Source organism: Dromaius novaehollandiae, chromosome 29 (genome assembly GCF_036370855.1).
Source record: "Dromaius novaehollandiae isolate bDroNov1 chromosome 29, bDroNov1.hap1, whole genome shotgun sequence".
Lineage (NCBI taxonomy): Eukaryota > Metazoa > Chordata > Aves > Casuariiformes > Dromaiidae > Dromaius > Dromaius novaehollandiae.
The window spans coordinates 3,496,260-3,515,164 of NC_088126.1; the positions used below are offsets into that span (position 1 = coordinate 3,496,260).

Sequence of the window (18,905 nt, forward strand, 5' to 3'; positions counted from 1 at the left end):
CAATGTGGTTCTGGGATACAATCAAAGCAAAAATACTTGTGGGTCCAGAAGCAGTTTAGGGAATTCAGCTAGCAACCCCGACAGCATTAAAAATTCCAAGGCACTTCTGTAAATTAAGGATATCTCCTGGCTAGATTCCCATTCACAGAGGTGGCTTATAAGGGCCTGGCTGGACACGAAAACAGAACAGTCAAATCACACACATATTACATTTCAGGGTGGGATCTGATTTTGCTCCAGGACTGAGAAGGCCTTTTTTTGCTGTAACCACATTTATAAAATTAACATGCCTTTATTCCCAAAGCTGCTGCCTCTATATATAGAAACTTAAAATCAGAGTTCATCAACAGGATACTTCATCTTTGCAGACAGACCCAAGTATAGGCCCGAGAAGGGGAAGGGAAACAGAAGTGCAGCTTTGCAAGACAAAGTACCACGGGCGTGACTCTGTGCGGCAACTACCTCGAGGCAGCAATAAGCAGTTCACGGTTGGTCACAAAGCAGCCCGCAAGCCTCCAAAAGAGTCCAAGTTGCAAGGTGTAGTGCAAGACTTCTGCGCAGCGCGCAAGACTTGTGATACCCAGGTAGCCTGTGTTACTCAGCAACCGTCTTTGTCACCGTTGTCACTGGGCAGTTGAGACGGAAGAAGGACTGGCACCCAGCTTTGCACAGCTACTCTCGATCAGCTGAGGCACAGATCAAACCTCCACACGCATCTACCAGGCAATACGCAGCAACATCTGTCCTGTTCGTGCCTTCGGGGACCCCTCTCCTAGCTTGCGGAGGAAGCCTCACCCAAGTGACTTACCATGTAGTAGCCAGGTAGCAGCTTCTGCAAGAACTCTGCCTCTTTGTGCTGAACGGTTTTGATGATAAACTCATCATCGCTGGATACGTAGAAGAGGGATCCACTGGCCCCAGAGTTTGAAAGTTCAATGAGTGGATCATTGCACAGCGAGTACTGAGGAAGACAGGATGAGAAAAGCAGAGGTGAAAGATCAACAGGAAACCTGAGTGCACAGGCTCTTCCTTTTAAACATTAACAGAGGCAAACCCTAGGGACATAGGCAGCATCCACCGCCATGCTTGCCATGGGGCCACACAGCACTCCATGGCACTGACAGGGCAGAAGAGGACAAGCCACCAGTCACAGAACATGCAACGAAATGGAACCTAGCCCAACCAACAACATACCAGATAGTCATCCGGTCGGATCCCAAACAGCTCCCGGAAATAGCGAAATGCCACTGGAGCATAGGTTTTGAACCGGAAGTCATTGTAGTGATGAGCTGGGGTCAGGTTACTCCCTTCACTGATCAAAGGGAGAAGCACACACACAAGTATTGGTATCTGAAAGGCTTCTTAAGAGACTGCCCCAGAAGTGATCACCCACTGGCTGGCTTTAACATACCCAAAGGCTAGAAAGCACCCACCCAAAAGGGACACATCTAGGCACACACAAAAGCAAACTGGCATTTGTTCACACAACCAATGGTCTGTCATGTACAGGGAAGAGCTGGGGTTCTTCAGAAACAGAAGACAGCAGACAGGAACCAGAGCTGATCTGTAAGCAGTACGTTCAGCAGCTCTGCTCAGGAAAGCTGTGCTCACACCTGGGTCAACTGTTCGAGTTTGGTGCTGCTTCCTAACACGCAAGTAGGGTTAGGAACTAGTGCTGCTGCTCACCACCAAGTACAGCAGAGAGGAGAACACAAGCACTGACCTTGGGAAGAAAATACTTTCTACTACGTAGAAATCTTGCATGAGAACATCTCTTTCAGGTTTGGTGCTCAAGCTTCCAACTGTGTGTGTAATGCCCAGCTGAATGGCACCTTTCAAGGCAGATGAGGTTGTCTGGTGGGGCAGGAAACAAATGAGTTAGACATGACGTGGAGCAGCATATTGCCAACAGGTATGAGCAGAGTTTCGAGAGAAGGAAAAAGAGCCACAAGTTTAAGTCAGCTAGGGTATTTTACACCTACTGGCACCGGCTTCTTTTATTTTTTCTCATTGACTAACATCACTTTGGCTGCCTTGTCCCATAGCAGTTTGAAAAGCGTGCACAAATGACTAGACATAAGTAAGCTGTGACGACAAGATGTTGAAGGTGCTGCCAAACTAGGGAATATCCTATTCACCCAGGAACCTGTCTACATCCCTGACCACATCCTACTTGATTCTTCTGCTCTGGGTGGCAGAGTTGACTGGAATCACCATGCAGCTGGTCCTCCAAAGACTGGATTTCCTCCTCCCACCGTGCTCATCTCAACATCCTACAGTCAGAGGGAGAAGATATCCAGGGACAGGTTATCTTGTGCCTCCTCTGAAAATAAAACAGGCTTCCTGTCACCTTGGTCTGCCAGGTCTTGGGATGACATGGTTCAAAGTTTGACATTCTTCAGCTTGGGCACAGACTCAGGTCTTCAACAGGGCCACATGGCCAGCACACAACACACTTCTGCTCCAGCATTATGTCATCCCTCTGTTTGACTCTTTTGCTAGACTGTGGTTCTTTAACACTAAACGGCTCACTGTCATTTTAAAATAAGGAGAAGCAAAGACACGAATCCCGCTCCTGCATCCTCTGCATGGACTGTCCAAGAACAACATAGGGCTGGGTTCTTGTAACAGCTACTTACATCAAGAAGTCCTCTTCTGTCTATAAAGCACAGGATCTCTTCTCAGACCAGAGACATGCCTTGATCCAGCTCATGCTATGGGCTGTCCTTCCCTGCACAGCCAGCTAAGACCTGCTCAACACCTCTAATATTAATTCCCTGAGCATGGAGACATGAACTCTGCTGCAAAGCCTGCTGGAAATGTTGAGGCTGCAGAGCAGGTGCAAGTTGGATTTGTGCGCTGCAGCTTGTGGATATTTCACTTGGCTTATACATAAAGCAACTGAGTCCAGAACAAGATCCAGGGCTCATGATCCAAATAGCTTGTGTCTTTCCTCAAGCTAAACAAAGCTCAGCCCCCTACCACATGCAAGAAATCACTGTAGATCAAAGCATTTGGCAACAGAGGGATATCTCAGCATCTGAGACCAGATTTGAGGGATAAATATTTCACGCTTTTTCCCAGACACGCATTCTCCATGAAACCTTGTGAAATGGACACTTAACTGTTTCTTTCCTATCATAGCTATAAGATCTGCTTATGGTTACCTGAAGAGAGCAATGAAAACTTGCTGCAACCCCACCTTGTCATCAGACAACATCCTTTTTTACTTCAGCTATCTGTTTTACTTCAGTATTTGCTGGGGAAGGAAGCAGAGTTTGATTACGCTTTCCTTCCTTAACTCTCTTCAGGCTGAAGTCACTTGCAAACTGAGATCTGAGTTCAGCATGCTCAGCCCACCTAGTCGTACTTAAGCCCCAAGGACAGTCCTACTGTTGAGAAACCTAAGTTATGAACACAGCACAGCATTGCTCCCTTTTTTGTGAACACAGGCCCACAGGGTCAGGTTGCCAAGGAACAAGTATTTTTCTCTTCTATTAGCCAGCAAGATCAGCAGAGCAGCTGGCTGCCTGTTTACAATTGCTTTTACACAGCAAAGAATTATAAAAACAACTTACGACCTCTGGAAAAGCAGAGGGTGAAAAAGGACAGACTGTCCATTAGTTTCGTTGCCAGATAAACCCCATGTAGTGTCCCACCAGGTTTCTGAGATCCTTGCAAGCAAGCATTTCAGGCATTTATATTGGCTTTTATCTTCTCTCTACTAATGCTGCTGTCAACTTTCTACCTCTGAACTTGCTGGGAAACTGGAAGCCAGATTCCAAACTTAAAGACACGAGCAATTTCAAAAGGCGCTATAACAAAAGCCAGCTTCTGTAGAAACACCAGTTGAATTCCTCCCATTCACTCCAATCCCTTAACAGATAGGTACGTAAGTACATCTGGATTAGAGATTTCAGACCAGAAGCTGCACTTACGTAAAGCAATGAAATGCCTGTGCCAAATCACTATCCATTTAAAACGTACCCTAAAACTAATCTCATTTCAGAGAAAGTTGGCACATCCCGATGAAGTCCAACAACCTGGAAGGAGCATCCACAAAATACCCACATTTACAGGCTTGTTAAAAAAAAAAAAAAACCCACACAGACAAACTCCCCTTTGTCAAGCAAATTCCAGTAATGCCACAAGATCTGTAGAAGCTATTGTGCCCAGAAAGCACCCAGTAAATCAGAAGAGGCCTAAGAAGTGTTGCTAATGGGCAAAGTTTAAAAATAATTCCCTCTTTAGAAGGCTACAGCAGAGAAGCTGTCTGCGAAGTACACACTCAGTCCTTTGATTTTTCACGCTTGGAAGGCTGTGCTCCCTTTGAGATCATCTTCAGCAACTCACAGGCGTTACCCACCACCTAATGCTGAACCTCGCCAGACACGCTGGTGTTCTGGGCAGCATTTGTGTTGCAAACAGGAGAAGGACGTTTAGATGAGTTGTGCAAGAGGCAACCCACCTTTTTATAGGTAGTCTCCCCTGTGGAATCCACTCCTCTATGCCCCTTCTTTATTGTCTGTGAGCCCGGCTGTCCAGAAGAACCTGGCATCTAGGATGGCAGAGAAAGATAGTAAGAACTAAGAATTTAAAGAAAAACAGTGTCTTAGAGGCCTATGTCTGCCCAGAACCACATGGCATAACTTTGCTATTCTCAAAGATGGAAACTGTGAAGTGCATGCTACTGAAGCCCCAGGTCCCTACATGCATGTGAAAGGAGGAGGATACCATATAGGCTCATCTTCAGAAATACAATGGCATTAAAAGGCTTTCAAAGAACTGACTGGCTTCTCCTATATGATTCAGGCCTGGAAACTAAGTGGAGAAATATCTTCATGTAAGACCATCTGGGTTTGCTCTTATACAAGGAAGGAGTCTGGGGTTTTGTTTTATTTTTTCCTCATCACCAGCATCATAAATGGACTGTCTCTGAGTTCAGACCAACCACAACTGCTTGCCATACTTTCCTTCACCTCAGTTTGCGCCCCGTGACAATTCATGCCTGACTCATTGCCTTCTGCTTAACACACTGGTGTTTCTTGGTCCAAATGAACTGAAATTCTTGCTTTTGGCAGAGTACCTATTCAGTGTTTTGGTGGTACAAGTAGTGTTCAGTTTCAGGATAAGCTGGATTTTTAAGTGGTGGTTCTCCTTGTAAGGAGAGATCCTCTCATTTCCCAAACGAACTTCTCCACCTTACTGCAACCTTACCAATGCCTGGTCTGCTACTTGTGCTCCGTTCATATTTAAGCCTGAAAGGAGGCATTTTGAGCCATACCTTAGAGGGCATTCTCTTAGCTAGGGAACATACACCAGCTTGTCAATCAGGAACTTACCTCTGAGGTGAGTGACTTCTTGAAAGTAGATGATCCTGTCAAAACAATAAAGCCACACTTAGAAAAAAAATTATGCATTATTACGCATCACCAAAAAGCTTGACATTCTGCTTTGGTTTGAATGTTTTAAACCATCTAAAAAGCACTGACTCACGTTTGATTTCTCCCTAGCTTCTCCTCTTACAGCAGCAAGAATTTTTGTCAAGCCACAAGGAAATGCTATTCCGCTTACCACTCGCCCATCCAAACTCAGTTTTGTGTCGATACCACAGTACAACCTTTGGCTATCGTCTGCTTTCCCCAGGTCAGCTGGATTCCAGGAATTCTTGGGCTGTGCACGAACACGCAGGACCAAATTCAGAGGTGGTATCAGCTGAAGTAACTTTCCCAACTTCCATGGAGTTACACAGCTTTGCAGAATTACTGCCATCTATTAATTAGAACTGCTGCATCCAGCGAGGGCCAAATACTCTTCAGTCAAGCTCTGCAGTGTTACAGGAGAGGTGACCACACTTTATACTGAACTCATCTCCAGGACCTTTTAGTAAAAGGCCCAGATCAAGCCTTCCACTTGAAACCAAGCCCAGAAACTTTCAGACAACAGTGGTGTTAAATGACACTGAGATGATGTACTAGCTTGTATCTTTTAAGCTTGGATTCCAGTCTTGGTTTCTTTTGGATATGGGAGGGAAAAAAAAGCAATTACATGATGCTGACCCTTTGCGAAGTTTGTCTATACCGCAAAACCACCAGACAGATGGAGACCAGCACTGGCAAGGCCAAGAACTTGCAGGACAGAGACACTGCCCTCACCAGGAGGATGCATAAAACAGTCATTTGCTTTTTGCCCTCAGTCCAAAAAAAGGCAGACAGGCTCTTTATTTTTTCCGTCTCAGACACAACAGCAGATTCTTTATGCGGCAGCCACGACCACAGTCTTATAAAACCGCTCCCTCCCCTCCAATGGTGACACCCGCATCGTACCAAGGGGTAAGCAGAGAGTTTCTTTCCCACAGATGCAGTAATTGTTTTACCAGATTTTTAGCGTTGCTCCATTACTTCATTACAGCAGCTCTGAACCCATCCACTACTCCTTTAGCAGAGAAGTAAGCCCCTTTGATTTGAGTATTACGGGCAGTGTAAAGACTCACACTGTGATTTCATCAAGCACCACAGCTCTACAAAAATCGCATTTCAGCAAAAGGAACAGAGGTACTTAACAGCAAAATCCAGCAGTCCTCTGATCCCCTTATCAAATGATCAAAGTTCTCATTTCAATACATATTAAACAAGCAAACAAGAAAGAAAAATCTGTGACAAACGCTTTTTTGCTAAACAAAGCAAGTGTGGCTTTAACCATCTTTCACCACCTCCCGATCTCCCTTTAAAGACAAGCAAGTTTGTCCTGACAAGCTCTGATTTCTAGGTTTGAAGTTTCTCACGTCGGGCTCTCCGTCCCCATCCTTGCAAACACAGTCTGTGCTCCGCAGAAAGAGCGGGCGCCGATGCCACAGCTCCACGTGCTTGCAACGGCTCGTGGCTACGCAGGCCGGCGGGGCAACAGATGGGCAATTCCACGCTTGGTTGGAGCTGCCTGCGCTGCCAAGGCCTTGCCAGGCTCTCACAAGCTCTTGCAACCTTTTGCCACTGCTCAGTTGGACATCTGATGCTCCCAGAATTTCTATGGGCTCAAATTTGGGGGGATTTCATTGTTACTTCAGTGGTGAACTCTGGTCTGGATGGGGATCTTGACAAGACCTCAGGCCTGCTCGAAGTCCGCTGCAGACAGTAGCTCAAAGCCATGAGTATCACTAGCATCGGACCTACCATCCTCATGCCAGGAAGCCCCAAACAAGGCTACCCACCAGACAAGAGCCCCAATAAATCACTTACTTTCCTTCCCCTCGTTACAGACCAGAACAGATTTGGGAGCAGCGAGCATCTCCCAGCAGAAGGAAGCTTCTGCACAGTTTATTACCGCTCGGAGAAGTCAGCACCCTGTTTTAGTGTGTTAATAAGACACCAATAAAGCCTGATTCCATCGCCTTCCAGCACAGGACACTGCTTTGCCACAAGGCTTTTGAACTTGCCATGATCCATCGGGACACAGGGAGGGAGGACACGTCCCAGGCATTACAGCACAACACCTGCTCAATAGCAATTAAACCCCATTTCCTTTTCAAGTAAGCGATTGCATAAATCAGGACCTCCAAAAGCCCCAAGATTCAAGCAATCCTGAAGCAGCACCACCAGCCTCGTCACCTTGGAGATTAGCTGTGTTAATATTTCATCTTCCATACAAACTTGTATTCCATGAGGATTTGACTACAGCGCTCTCATCAGCGGACCCAGCAGCAAGTCTGCCATACTGCCTTAATCACACGCAACAAATATTAAAAGAATATAAAACAAGCCTCAGCTGAAAGAATTAGCATCCCAGGGGCACAGAGGATTCGAGCAGTATTTGAACAAAAGCATACAGCATATCAGTGCAGCGCTGAGAGCCTCCACTTCACCTACCCCTCTTTTTCCTTCCCTCCCTGCTAGAAAGATCACTTTCATTCTGCAGAAAGCTCTTCTTTCACATAATTATTTGGGAAGCAACTCCAAAGCGCCTCTAAATCAGAGGCCGACGATGAGAAAAAGTTAGTCAACAAAGGAAAGTCGCTGCATGCGGTCACAAGCCTCGGTCCCGGTCCCAACACACCCCGTTTCCGAGGCAGGAAGCACCCCTCCCTCCCACCGCTTTCCAGATGAGTTTGCTGCTGATTGGGAAAGAGGCAATTCCTGTTTGCCCACGACAAAAGCGCTTATTCACACTCCAAGTGCAGGAACGAATATGCAGCTGATGGGCAGCTCCAAGACCCGACTGCGGCTACAGACCGGTGTATTACCCGTCTCTCTGCAAGCGCTGGAACTGCCTGCAAACACAAGCTTTCTTGGTTATTGAAAGTGTCACTAGCTGAGGTCAGAACAAAACTCAGAGGTTTCCATATGAAAAGCTGTCAGTTAGCATCTCCACCCTTTTTCCTCTTTGTATTATTGAAGGCAAATAATAAGTCTGAAATAATACTGAAGGCCAATAATACACATTTTTTTCCACACTGCTTGGAGAAGTGAAGGTGTTAAATTCCATGGCATAAAAGCAACAAAACAAAATCATTTCAAAAAAGCTTAACCTGATACTTCTAGATCTGTTTATATGTATCTTTAAGATAAAATTAAAACATTCTGACCCAGACTGGCCACTGTTAAGAGATCCAAACAGTTAATTCTGGCAGGTCTCTTTAGGACAAAGGGAACAGACCGGGGTTAGAAACTCATTACGTCCAAAAATGAATTCATTATGTCCCCAAAAGTTTCCTTTTTCTTTCTTTCATGATTCTGGGACCAATCCCTAAGGACAATTTCAGAGCATTCCTCCGAGCTTGATTCAGCTTCCAGTAAACAGCTAAGTAAATAGCCGTCTGCCTTCCTTTGGCCTTAGCTGTCCTGGATTATTTTCAGCCAGCACAGATAGTATATTCTTACCATCCATGAAATAAATACTACAATAAAAGCTAAACAGAAGCTGTGGTGATGGCACCTAGTCAAATGGTTTGGGCAAACATTTTGTTGAAAAGAGCATGTAACGAGACATTCAGGTCAGATCCTCACTTAACTCGTTTTTTCTATCAAACACACACACTAATTTGATTTAGCCAGGACAAATACCCGCTTCACTCTATTTTTAAACAGAGCTGCTCTGACAGATTTTAGCTGCGCCTCATGTTTTAGACAAAAATAAAAAGTGAAAACGTTAGCACACCCAAACACATCATCAGCTCAACTCTCCAGGGGCCGAGCACGACAAGCCGAGCGCCAGAACGTATCACACTGCCATGCACCTCCCCTTCTCCCTCAATCTTCCTCCTGACTTTGGGATTTCATCTTGCCCAAACAAATGGCCAGCACAAGAGAGGCTGCACCCTCTGCGGATACGAGGCAGCTGGGTTTTCCCCATACAGGTCCTCTCTTAATGCTCAAAACTTGGAAGATTCTCTCTCTTGGACTCTCCCTGCATTTCACAGCGCCATTGAAGAACGCTTCTGCACATGTACAGAAGTCTGCTGCGAGTCCAAAACATTAGGTCTGCTGAACACTAACTGGCAGACCGTAGTAAGCTGGAGGCTTCCCAGAAACGTCCAACTTGCTGTCCGCACACAAATACTCCCACACGTTTTTCTGCCTGCGAATCCCCCAAACAGCCTGTTGGGATCAGTCCCCCAAATCCAAGGCCGTCGCTGCAAATGGAAATAGCAGAGATGCTTCTTTTTGTCAAAGTGCAAATCAGGCAGAAATGAAAGCAAAAAGCCCCGCTGGAACAATCCTGCTGGTGCACACAGAGATACACAAAGCTGTTTAGATGTCAGGAGAGCGCTTACACAACACACTTCAATAAAACAGCAGCTTTCGTTGAGAGCAGCAGCAGCCTTACACTAAGCTTATTTAGAAAAGGACACCAAGTTTTGTCAGTCCTCAAAAGCCAAGACAGTTATATTATGTGGCATTTTACTGCTGGTTACTGGAGAGGAAGAAACCATGCTTTTCAAGCATATATATGCAATACATCTACCTCTTCGAAATGATACCACTGAGCAGCACAAAAAGCTGAAATCTATACAAGGAAAAAACAAAAAGGTTATGCAGTTGTTGCAAGTGAATCGGTACTTCAGCTACTCTAAGAAACAGGAGATATTTTTGTCCAGAAAGTTACACAAACATAAAAAGAAATCCTATTTCCACAATGCTTCGCTTCTGAACACACCACCTTTGCGCAACAGAGGTCACGCACAATGAAAACCTCTTCCACAGCTCTAGGAGATAAGAGCCTAAGGGTTTCATTTGCTTCTCCAAGGAAGCTCTTATGGAAAACTGTGCAAGTCTAGCCTAAACTAAAAGTCTAAGCCAACACTCTTAATCATAGCAGCTGGAGATGGAAGAAAACCCATTAGATCATTCAGTCCGCCCCTGCCAACGCAGAACACAGACCTCCAGAGGAAGATAAAACACTTACAGACACTTAATCTTGGCCAGAAGGCCAAGTAGTGAGTAATATTCTGAAGCTCTCTGCATCAATGGATTTGTCCCAATAAATTATGTTAAGAACGTTAAACCAAATGCATCAAAGTTGCTCTGAGAGAGTTGTGGATTCAGTTTCTAGATAAAGAATTCTTACGTTTTGCGGATTCCTTTCCAGAGTTATTTTTCCTGCCACCATTTGATAACTGTCAGCAGCCACAGTTGATGTATGCACGACTGATTTTACTGCTTTGGATTAGCGCATCCTTCTCCCTCTCTCATACGCTTGTTTTATGAGCTTGTTGATGAAGGCATGTGGCAAGACATTTCCGAAAGTTACTGGGTATTGCTAATGTGTCCACAACAGCAAGCCGGTGACTTATTGGGAAGAGGCCCAGAGAAAGATGTGTAAGGCACAATCTTTGTAATTTTATTTAGACACCTCTTGCTGCTTTGCAGAAATAGTAAATCCTCCCTCAAGCTCTCTTCACCAGCAAATTGCCAAAGGCTTTTTGAGGATGTCAGCATACCTAGCCACAGAGAAATAAAGCAACTTTTTTATCCAACAGGCCAGCTCGTTTCCAAAACATTCAGTCTAGCACACTCCCCCTTCATCACACTGCCCTACTACACCAGGTTACCAGCACTTTGTGAGTACCCAAAACAGAGCTGAGGCCAGGTGTGACAACATCTAGAGACTGATGAAAGCATGGGCAGCCCCTCTGCCTCTATACAACCAAAGGTGAGCAGAAGAGAAGAAAGTGTACAAAAAAGATGGGTTTGAGTTTTCATCTTCATCACCTAGAGGTCTGGGAACGTGATTAAATGCTAATGTTAGCAGATGAGCACTGTAAACTCACTGGAGTCCTGGACTCCTTGTTTTGGGGCTGGAACAGTTATCTCAGCAATTCCAGGAAGAGCCATGCTTCATGGCAACTAGTTATTTGGGAGCTCTTATCCAAAACAAACCAACATAAGTGACTAGGGCTGGGAAGAAACCCATTTTACTTCATTTCTGATCAGCACAGCAAAGTCCTTGACCAAAACCAGTTACTCAGTTGAAAGATGACCTCAGTAATCAAAGCTTTGTGAATAATTAGATTTGACAATTAACCTCTTGTAGGTACCCCAAGGAAGGTGGCAACTCAAACTCGACATCTCCATCTGTTCTCGAGACAGCTTTGAAAGAAAGGAGAGCAATATAATTCCAAGATCCCCCTATCGCACAGCTAGCCAAATAAATGAGACTTGTATCTGTGATGGTTTCAGCAGCAGAGAAGGATGGAAACAGCCCACAGACGTGGAGTAGGCAGACTGTAGGGCTGAACAGTGGAAACTGAAGACGACAGAAGTGGGCACGAGGCCTGAGAAAAGGACAGTGAGCTAGAAATATCTAGCATCTGTTCCTGACTCTCTTCCATATTTCTTCCCCCACCATCCCTCTCATAATACCAACGCTTTGGCCTGAGCCATGCCTTTCTCCTCCCCCAGTTCAAAATACCGGCTTCGAGACAGACTGGGCGTGCAAACTCTTTGATCCTCATGATCGAACTGCTTGGGAGTCAAAGAACACCCTGGAACTGCAAAAATCACAATTCAAAATAATAATAATAAAAACATCAACGAACAAATAAAGCAAAATTACTTTATACTTCAGTGCAAAGTCTGGGAAAAAAAGGGTGGAAGAACGATGGCTAAGCACTGCTAACAAAATCGAGCGAAATGCCGACCTGCACTGTATTCATTTTATTGCTTTTCCTTATGCTTCAGAGCAAAAACATCTCCGGGGGGGGAGGTTATCTCAAGTTTCCCAGTAGAAGACAGTGGCAGACTGCAATATTTGTTGAAAGCATTTAGCACCTCTGAATCAATGAGTCCTCAGATGAGAACACTCTCTAGAACATTTTATAGAAAATTCTTCCTCTGTAACCTGCAGAAAAGCTGGAGAGACCCTTATTCGCTTACAGCAGGCTCTTCTGGCACAATTGCTTTACACAAGATTTTGCCATTTGAAAATTAATCCTGCAGTTGGCCTAAGACCATAGATTTTATAGCTCTGCATTACTATAGCTTTCCACAAAAACATCTCACCTATTCAAAATTTAAACTGATCCCTGCCCCCCAACAGCAATAGCTATTCAAGAAATACAAAATTGCTACTTTTTCCATGGTGCTGACGAATTTGAAAGGCAGGTTTATGGCTACCAGAGCTACTTAAGGGATACAAATCGTTACAATAAACACTTAAAGGATTCCTTTTTCAGCTTGCTCTACAAATATTAAGGAGCCCTCGTGGCAGCCCTAGGAAGAGAATATGTAAACAGCCTGTATTCCACAGAAGAGCCGAAGCTGAGAGGTTAAGGGACTTGCTAAAATCAACCCCAGAGGGAGCTGGTGACAGAGAAACCAGAATTTAGCATTCAGTCTGCAGAATCAGGATTCAGTCTGCTGCACCGCGTTCTTAATTTTGGGGAAGATAAACAATCATTTTCCAGAAGAATAATATTTAGGTCAGATGTAAGGTATCTTTCTGCCCTGGGAGCGCTCTGCTTTTTAAACAAGGCAGAGTCCATAGGGATGTGGCAAGATCATATATTTAATCACCACTATTACATAGTAATCAAGAAAGAACAAGAACAACTTACGCCTGTCATCATACTTTCTAGTTGGGGGAAAAACGAAGCGCCAGTCCTGGAGAATGAAGCTTTGTACGAGCTAAGAGAAGCAGCACACGCAGCAGCGTTAACATGCCTCTGCCTCCAGTTGGAGACCCACGGCCCAGAGCAGGGAAAGAATTCAGCCCTGAGCCCCCAGCTCAAACAGTCCTCAGAGGCAGCAGTTTCCTAAGATAACCATCCCAAAAAAGGGTCTGGGAGGAGAGCAGCACACAGACCACGCAGAGACAACAGCTCCTACCCTGTAGGATGGAGTCGAGGCAGTTGCCGAAAAAGGCTTTTCAAGCCTGCATTTCCCATGGGACTAACTGGGGTGGCAGGGAGGGGAAAAGCAGTGAGCGAGCCTTGTAGCAGTACATGGCGAAGCCGGAGAGAGGGAGGAGCAGCTTTTACTTTCCAAAGGGAAATTCAGTTATAATTCAGGAAACTACTATGGGTCATCAGTGCTCCCCCAAAACCACATGATTTTCACTTGCTTTCTAGCTACTACTTTTCTAGACAAGCTTCCCTCTGACAGATGTATTTGTCATTTATTTAGACAAGCTAGCTCATATCTTTGTTCTTTCAACTACAGTCTTCATCACCATCTTAAAGAAAAGGGAGCTCTGCCCAGTGCCAGGATGATTATCACAAATAAGCAGAATTCCCACAGCATCATCATACTGCCAAAAGAGATGGTGACAGTTTAGACACCAGGACCTGGCTTGCGAAACCAGTCCACAACACCCAAAGAGACAGTTTTAGATTTCACAATTGATATTTGGGAAGCCTGCAAGAGAGACTTTTATAACTCAGCGACAGGTCTTGGGAAGTCATTTGATGTCTGATTTTAAGCTTAAAGATGATGAGCCATTCAGATGTTTGCATAATAACCTGATCTTTCCTCCTGCACTAGGCTGGATCAAGAAAGCAGTGCCCCTCCTGCAGAATTTGATGGTGGGGTAGATGAGACTTTCTAGAGGTTTTATACCTCTATTTAGGACTGAGCAGTTCAGGGGCCTGCTCTCAGCTCACTTCAGATGCCTCAGAGTAATTCTCCTGCTCCCAGAAGTGACTGAGCCATTTTGAGAGCAATTCTTTTGTCTGTGGACTTCGGGGAGGGGCCCGAAGCCAGGGTGACAATGAACTCTCAGCTCGCTCAGATCCCTAATTATAAAGCGGTCACTGCGCCAGAGGCACAAAGAACCAAACAACTGAAATCCCACATTAGCATTTTTGGCACATGCTGCTTCAAAGCGAAAGCAACAAAATGAGAAAACCTCCCGGGTGCTTCCCCGGCAAGTTAAACACACGCCGAGGCAGGGCTCTAGCGCAGTCGAGGAGAGAGGGAAAGGCTGCCTACTTGGCTTGGGAGGAGGAAAGGGTGGGAGTTTCAGCATCATTCACATCCCCTTTATTTGAGCTGAAAGACATCAGTTAACTGAGTAATCAGCCCCAGGGTGAACCGCAACGCGTGCACTGAGGGTGGGCACTGCCCCAACAGGCCATGGCAGGGCTGGAGATGGTTTAAGGTTTACCACGGAGAAAATGTAAAACCTCGTGTCCAAAATAACAGGCTTCCACCACCAACTACTGGCCTCCTCCTACCTGCTGGCTGTCCTGCGTCTTCTGTGGAGCTGCTCCGCTGGCATTTTAAGGCCATGTTCTGGCCCAAGACCGATTTTGGTGCCCTACCAGCTTCTGCCCAGGGTGAAAACAAAAGCACTAGTTACTGTTCTAACCTGCTGTTTGCTCATGGCCTTGGTATTCCAATGCAAGAACGGGAAAATGCGCTTGGCAAGACAGTCAAATGTCTCTGCTTGGCAGGACTGCAAGGTAGTGATAAACACAGGCACTGCAGGCCAGGTCTCTCTGCACGAGACATTTTAGGAGGGGGACAGGCACAGCGGGATCCCTGTAGAGACAGCTCTTTTACAGCCACGTTACCAACACTGGCAGCCAGATGCCCATTTCAGGATCCCTCTCTTAGCCACGCAAGGACAGCGGCTCACAGCTCTCACCGTCTCCAGTTCTACCTGTTCTCTCGGGAAGCTGCAGACCACATCCTACCCAAAGCCCAAATCCTGCCTAGAGCAGTCCCAGCCCTGGACAGGGAGGCGATGATCAGCGTGCACAAGATATTCCTCTGTGCTGCCATGTGGAGAGAGGGCCTGAGTCTCCCGGAGATTGGACCGACAACAGAAGGCAGAGATATAAAGCCTGTGCCGGCAGCGATCAGTCAAGGTGATCATACATCACATATCACATATGTCACATGGTTGAGGTTCTGCAATAATTGGGATTCAAATTCTGTGGGAAATGTGTGTTGGCCAACACCTAGCTACCCTGAGAAGCAAACAATGGCAATTATTTCAACAGGAAGACAGAAGAGATTTACTTGTGTGCTTGCATGTTTTCCTCTTAAGCAAAGCTTTTGAAACCCTTCAAGCCCTAAGAGCCTTCTGAAGCAGGCTCCTCCTTTCCATATTAGGAAACAGGGAAGCATGGGAAAAGATCAAGATCTCAAAGGAAGCCCCAAAGCAGGGCAAGGAAAAGATCCCAAGGGTCCAGCCCCCAAACGCTCAGCCCTTTGTGCTGAGACAGTATGCCTGCCGTAGCCAAAAAAGACCGAAGCAATCTCTTCCTCACAAAACTGGCTCTATCGGACCAACAGGTACTACTTCGCCCATGCCGAGTCACAAGGTGAACAAATACGAAGCGAACACGTTAGAGATCCACTTGCAAAACCACCCAGTGGTCACATCCAAGAACCCAGGAAGCCTAACACCAACACGCAGCCCTCCCAGGTGACACCCAGACAACGCCGCCCCATTGACTTCGCTGCAGTTATGAAAATAATTCCTTTCACAGTGGTGTTCAGGATCCAGGGATTTACACACCTAGCCCGCTAACTACAAAGGGGAGGCCTAGGCATGGTCCTCATTGGGATCTGTCCCTAAATGCTTCTACGAGAGACTCAGGGTAGCAGACAGTGCGGCTTAAGGTACAAAGCACCGACACACTGAGGGCACCACACGAGGCTCAGGTTCAGCTGGAAGTCTTCCCTTACGTTTTGTTTTCTTGCTGCAATTCAAGTGACAAGAGATTTCTTGCTGACCGGGAAGTTCCAGCATATTGCATTATAATAAACAAACATCCTCCTCACTCTCCACCAGAGCAACTCAGGAAGGATGGATGCATCTTACCAAATGCAAATTAAAAGGCTTTTAGAAAGCCATTTCTGTTTCGAGCCACAAACTAGCATGAGAAAGCTGGTTTGGGGACCGTATTAAAGGGGGAATAAGGCTCTCAGCTTCCCCAAGAAAGCTGCAAGAACACTACCTGCAAAACACTGGAGGAGGCGGAGTTGGTTTAAGAACCAAGAAGTACCTTATTTTATCCCAGGGCCACACACCCCCACTTTATCATTACGGGATTCTTCAAGGATGAGAACTGCGCCCAGTTTGAATTCAGCATATTTCTCGTTCAGCTAGGATTAGCAGGTACCCTCCGACTGCCGATTCAATGCAATTTAAATCAGCGGAGCAAGAGAAACCTTCAGGCTTTGGAAGTCTTCAGGACCTTTCCCTTGACTTCTATCAGATCTGGTTTTAGTCATTAAAATCAGTCTAACCAGAAGATGTTTACATTCCCAGATCTTCTTGCCTCCCACAGGCACCGAACAGCTTTGATGAGCTACCTTCACATTACCCAACATCAGACGCAGCAGGGAAGAGGGTGCCTCCACCAGGGAGATGCCATCCTCCCCCTTCCCCAGCACCGCAAAACACAGCCCTGCCTGAAGGAAGTTATTTCAGCTACCCCCACCGCCCTCCAGCAGCGGAATAAGTGAAGCCAGCACCCACTGCTCCCCCAAGGGAAAGCAACCTGACTCGGGGGTCGGGCTCTAGCAATACAAGGGAAAAGGGTCAAGTTTCCCCTCGCAATGACCTCTTGGGTCCCTGCTGTAGCAGGCTCAGCCACCCCCCCAAGCCATCAGGGCACCCCTTAAAGGTAACTCAATCCCACCTCCCCAAGATCCTCTGTGAACACCCCACTGTCTATTTGTGGGAGGACTTCGAGCCCCCCGACCCGCCACCGTTCGTGCCCAGAGGGCCCTCACCACGCACCCAGGAGCGCCTTGCCGGTAAAGGGTCAGTCTTATAGAGAGATCTTGCTGCTGGCACCCATGGTACCTCCCACCCCAGCTCACCCCACAGAGCTGGCTGGGCTCTGCAGAGCTCAGCCCACTCAGAATTGCCCCATAACCCTCCCGCTCTCACTGCCCCACGCCCTGCAGAGCTTCTCCTCAGCGCCCTCCCGCTTCGCCCCACAGCACTGGGGACCCCGCTGCCCCGGAGTGCTGCCTCCCACCCTCAGCCCCAGGCAGCACCCCCAGAGCCGTGCCCCGGCCCAAGGGCTTCGCTCTCCCACCTCACACCAGGCTGAGCCCAGGGCCCAAGCACCTTCCTGCGCACACCCAGCCCCACAGCCCCCACGGTGTCCCCCCTCCCCGAGCTCCTCCCAAGCCCACACACCCCACGGCCCTCACTCCCCTAGGAGTCCCCACAGGCCCACGCAGGCCTATCCCCCTCATGTTCTCTCAGCCCCACACATCCCTCACTCTCCCCCCCCAAGCTCACCTCAGCCCCACACCTTCCATGACCCTCCTTCCCTCTCAGAGCCCACTCCAGCCCCACACACTCTATGGACCTCTCCCCACACCTCCCACGGCCCTCACCCCCCCCCCCAGCCTACCTCGGCCCCACACACCCCACAACCCTCTCCCCCAAAGCTCACCTCAGCCACGCAAACCCCACAGGTATCACCCCCCCCCCCCCCAGAGCCCACTCCAGCCCCACACACCCCACTGGCCTCTCCCCCCCCGAGCCCACTCCAGCCCCACACACCCCACTGGCCTCTCCCCGCCCCCCGAGCCCACTCCAGCCCCCCACACCCCACTGGCCTCTCCCCCCCCAGAGCCCACTCCAGCCCCCCACACCCCACTGGCCTCTCCCCCCCAGAGCCCACTCCAGCCCCACACACCCCACTGGCCTCTCCCCCCCCAGAGCCCACTCCAGCCCCCCACACCCCACTGGCCTCTCCCCCCCAGAGCCCACTCCAGCCCCACACACCCCACTGGCCTCTCCCCCCCCAGAGCCCACTCCAGCCCCACACACCCCACTGGCCTCTCCCCCCCCAGAGCCCACTCCAGCCCCACACACCCCACTGGCCTCTCCCCCCCCAGAGCCCACTCCAGCCCCACACACCCCACTGGCCTCTCCCCCCCCGAGCCCACTCCAGCCCCACACACCCCACGCCGCACACACGCCCCGAAGGCCGAGCCGAACTGAGCCCAGCCCCACACACCCACAGCCCCCTCGGAGCCCAGCTCGGCCCCACATCCCCCACGGCCCTCTCGCCCGCGCCGGCCCAAGCCCCGTACCCGCCAGGCCGCCGCTGCTCCCGCTGCTGCCCCCCGACTCGGGCCCGGCAGACGCCATCTTGGTGCGCTCCCTCCTCCTGTGGCGGCCGCCGGCTCGTGCGCTCCCCCCCGCTCCCGCCCCCCAGGCTGGGTCCGGCCCGCGCCGCCCCTCCCGACTTGGTACCGCCCGCGCCGCCCCGCCCTGCCGCTCAGGACCGCACCACCCAGCCGCGGGCGGGGGGGGAGCGCGGCGCCCGCACGCAGAACCCGCGCGGCTGCGCCCCTCCCTCTCCCCCCCAGCTTGGACGCGCCCCCGCCCCCGGACGCAACCACTCAGCACAGAGCGGGAAGCGAAAAACAACCCCACAGCGGCGGCGGCGGCGGCGGCCCCGCCTGTTTTAATGCCCGGTGGAGCTGGCGGGG

General features: G+C 48.6%; 1 protein-coding gene across 3 annotated transcripts in view; it reads right to left on the reverse strand.

Moving 5' to 3' along the window:
• LOC112992073 (phosphatidylinositol 4-phosphate 5-kinase type-1 alpha) overlaps positions 1-18,669 on the reverse strand; it is a 30,596-nt gene extending 11,927 nt beyond the window's left edge. The window contains exons 1-6 of one of the 3 annotated variants that reach the window (XM_064499087.1): positions 18,504-18,669; positions 5,343-5,377; positions 4,469-4,558; positions 1,724-1,854; positions 1,195-1,312; positions 809-961 (exon numbers count right to left, since the gene is read on the reverse strand). In XM_064499087.1, coding sequence (XP_064355157.1) covers positions 809-961; positions 1,195-1,312; positions 1,724-1,854; positions 4,469-4,558; positions 5,343-5,377; positions 18,504-18,561 — 585 coding nt within the window. In that variant the 5' untranslated portion in view covers positions 18,562-18,669. Of the gene's footprint in view, positions 1-808; positions 962-1,194; positions 1,313-1,723; positions 1,855-4,468; positions 4,559-5,342; positions 5,378-5,574; positions 7,194-18,503 lie in introns of those variants that run through there. The other 2 variants (XM_064499086.1, XM_064499088.1) reach the window with 2 other exon arrangements.
• Between the last annotated feature and the right edge of the window lie 236 nt (positions 18,670-18,905).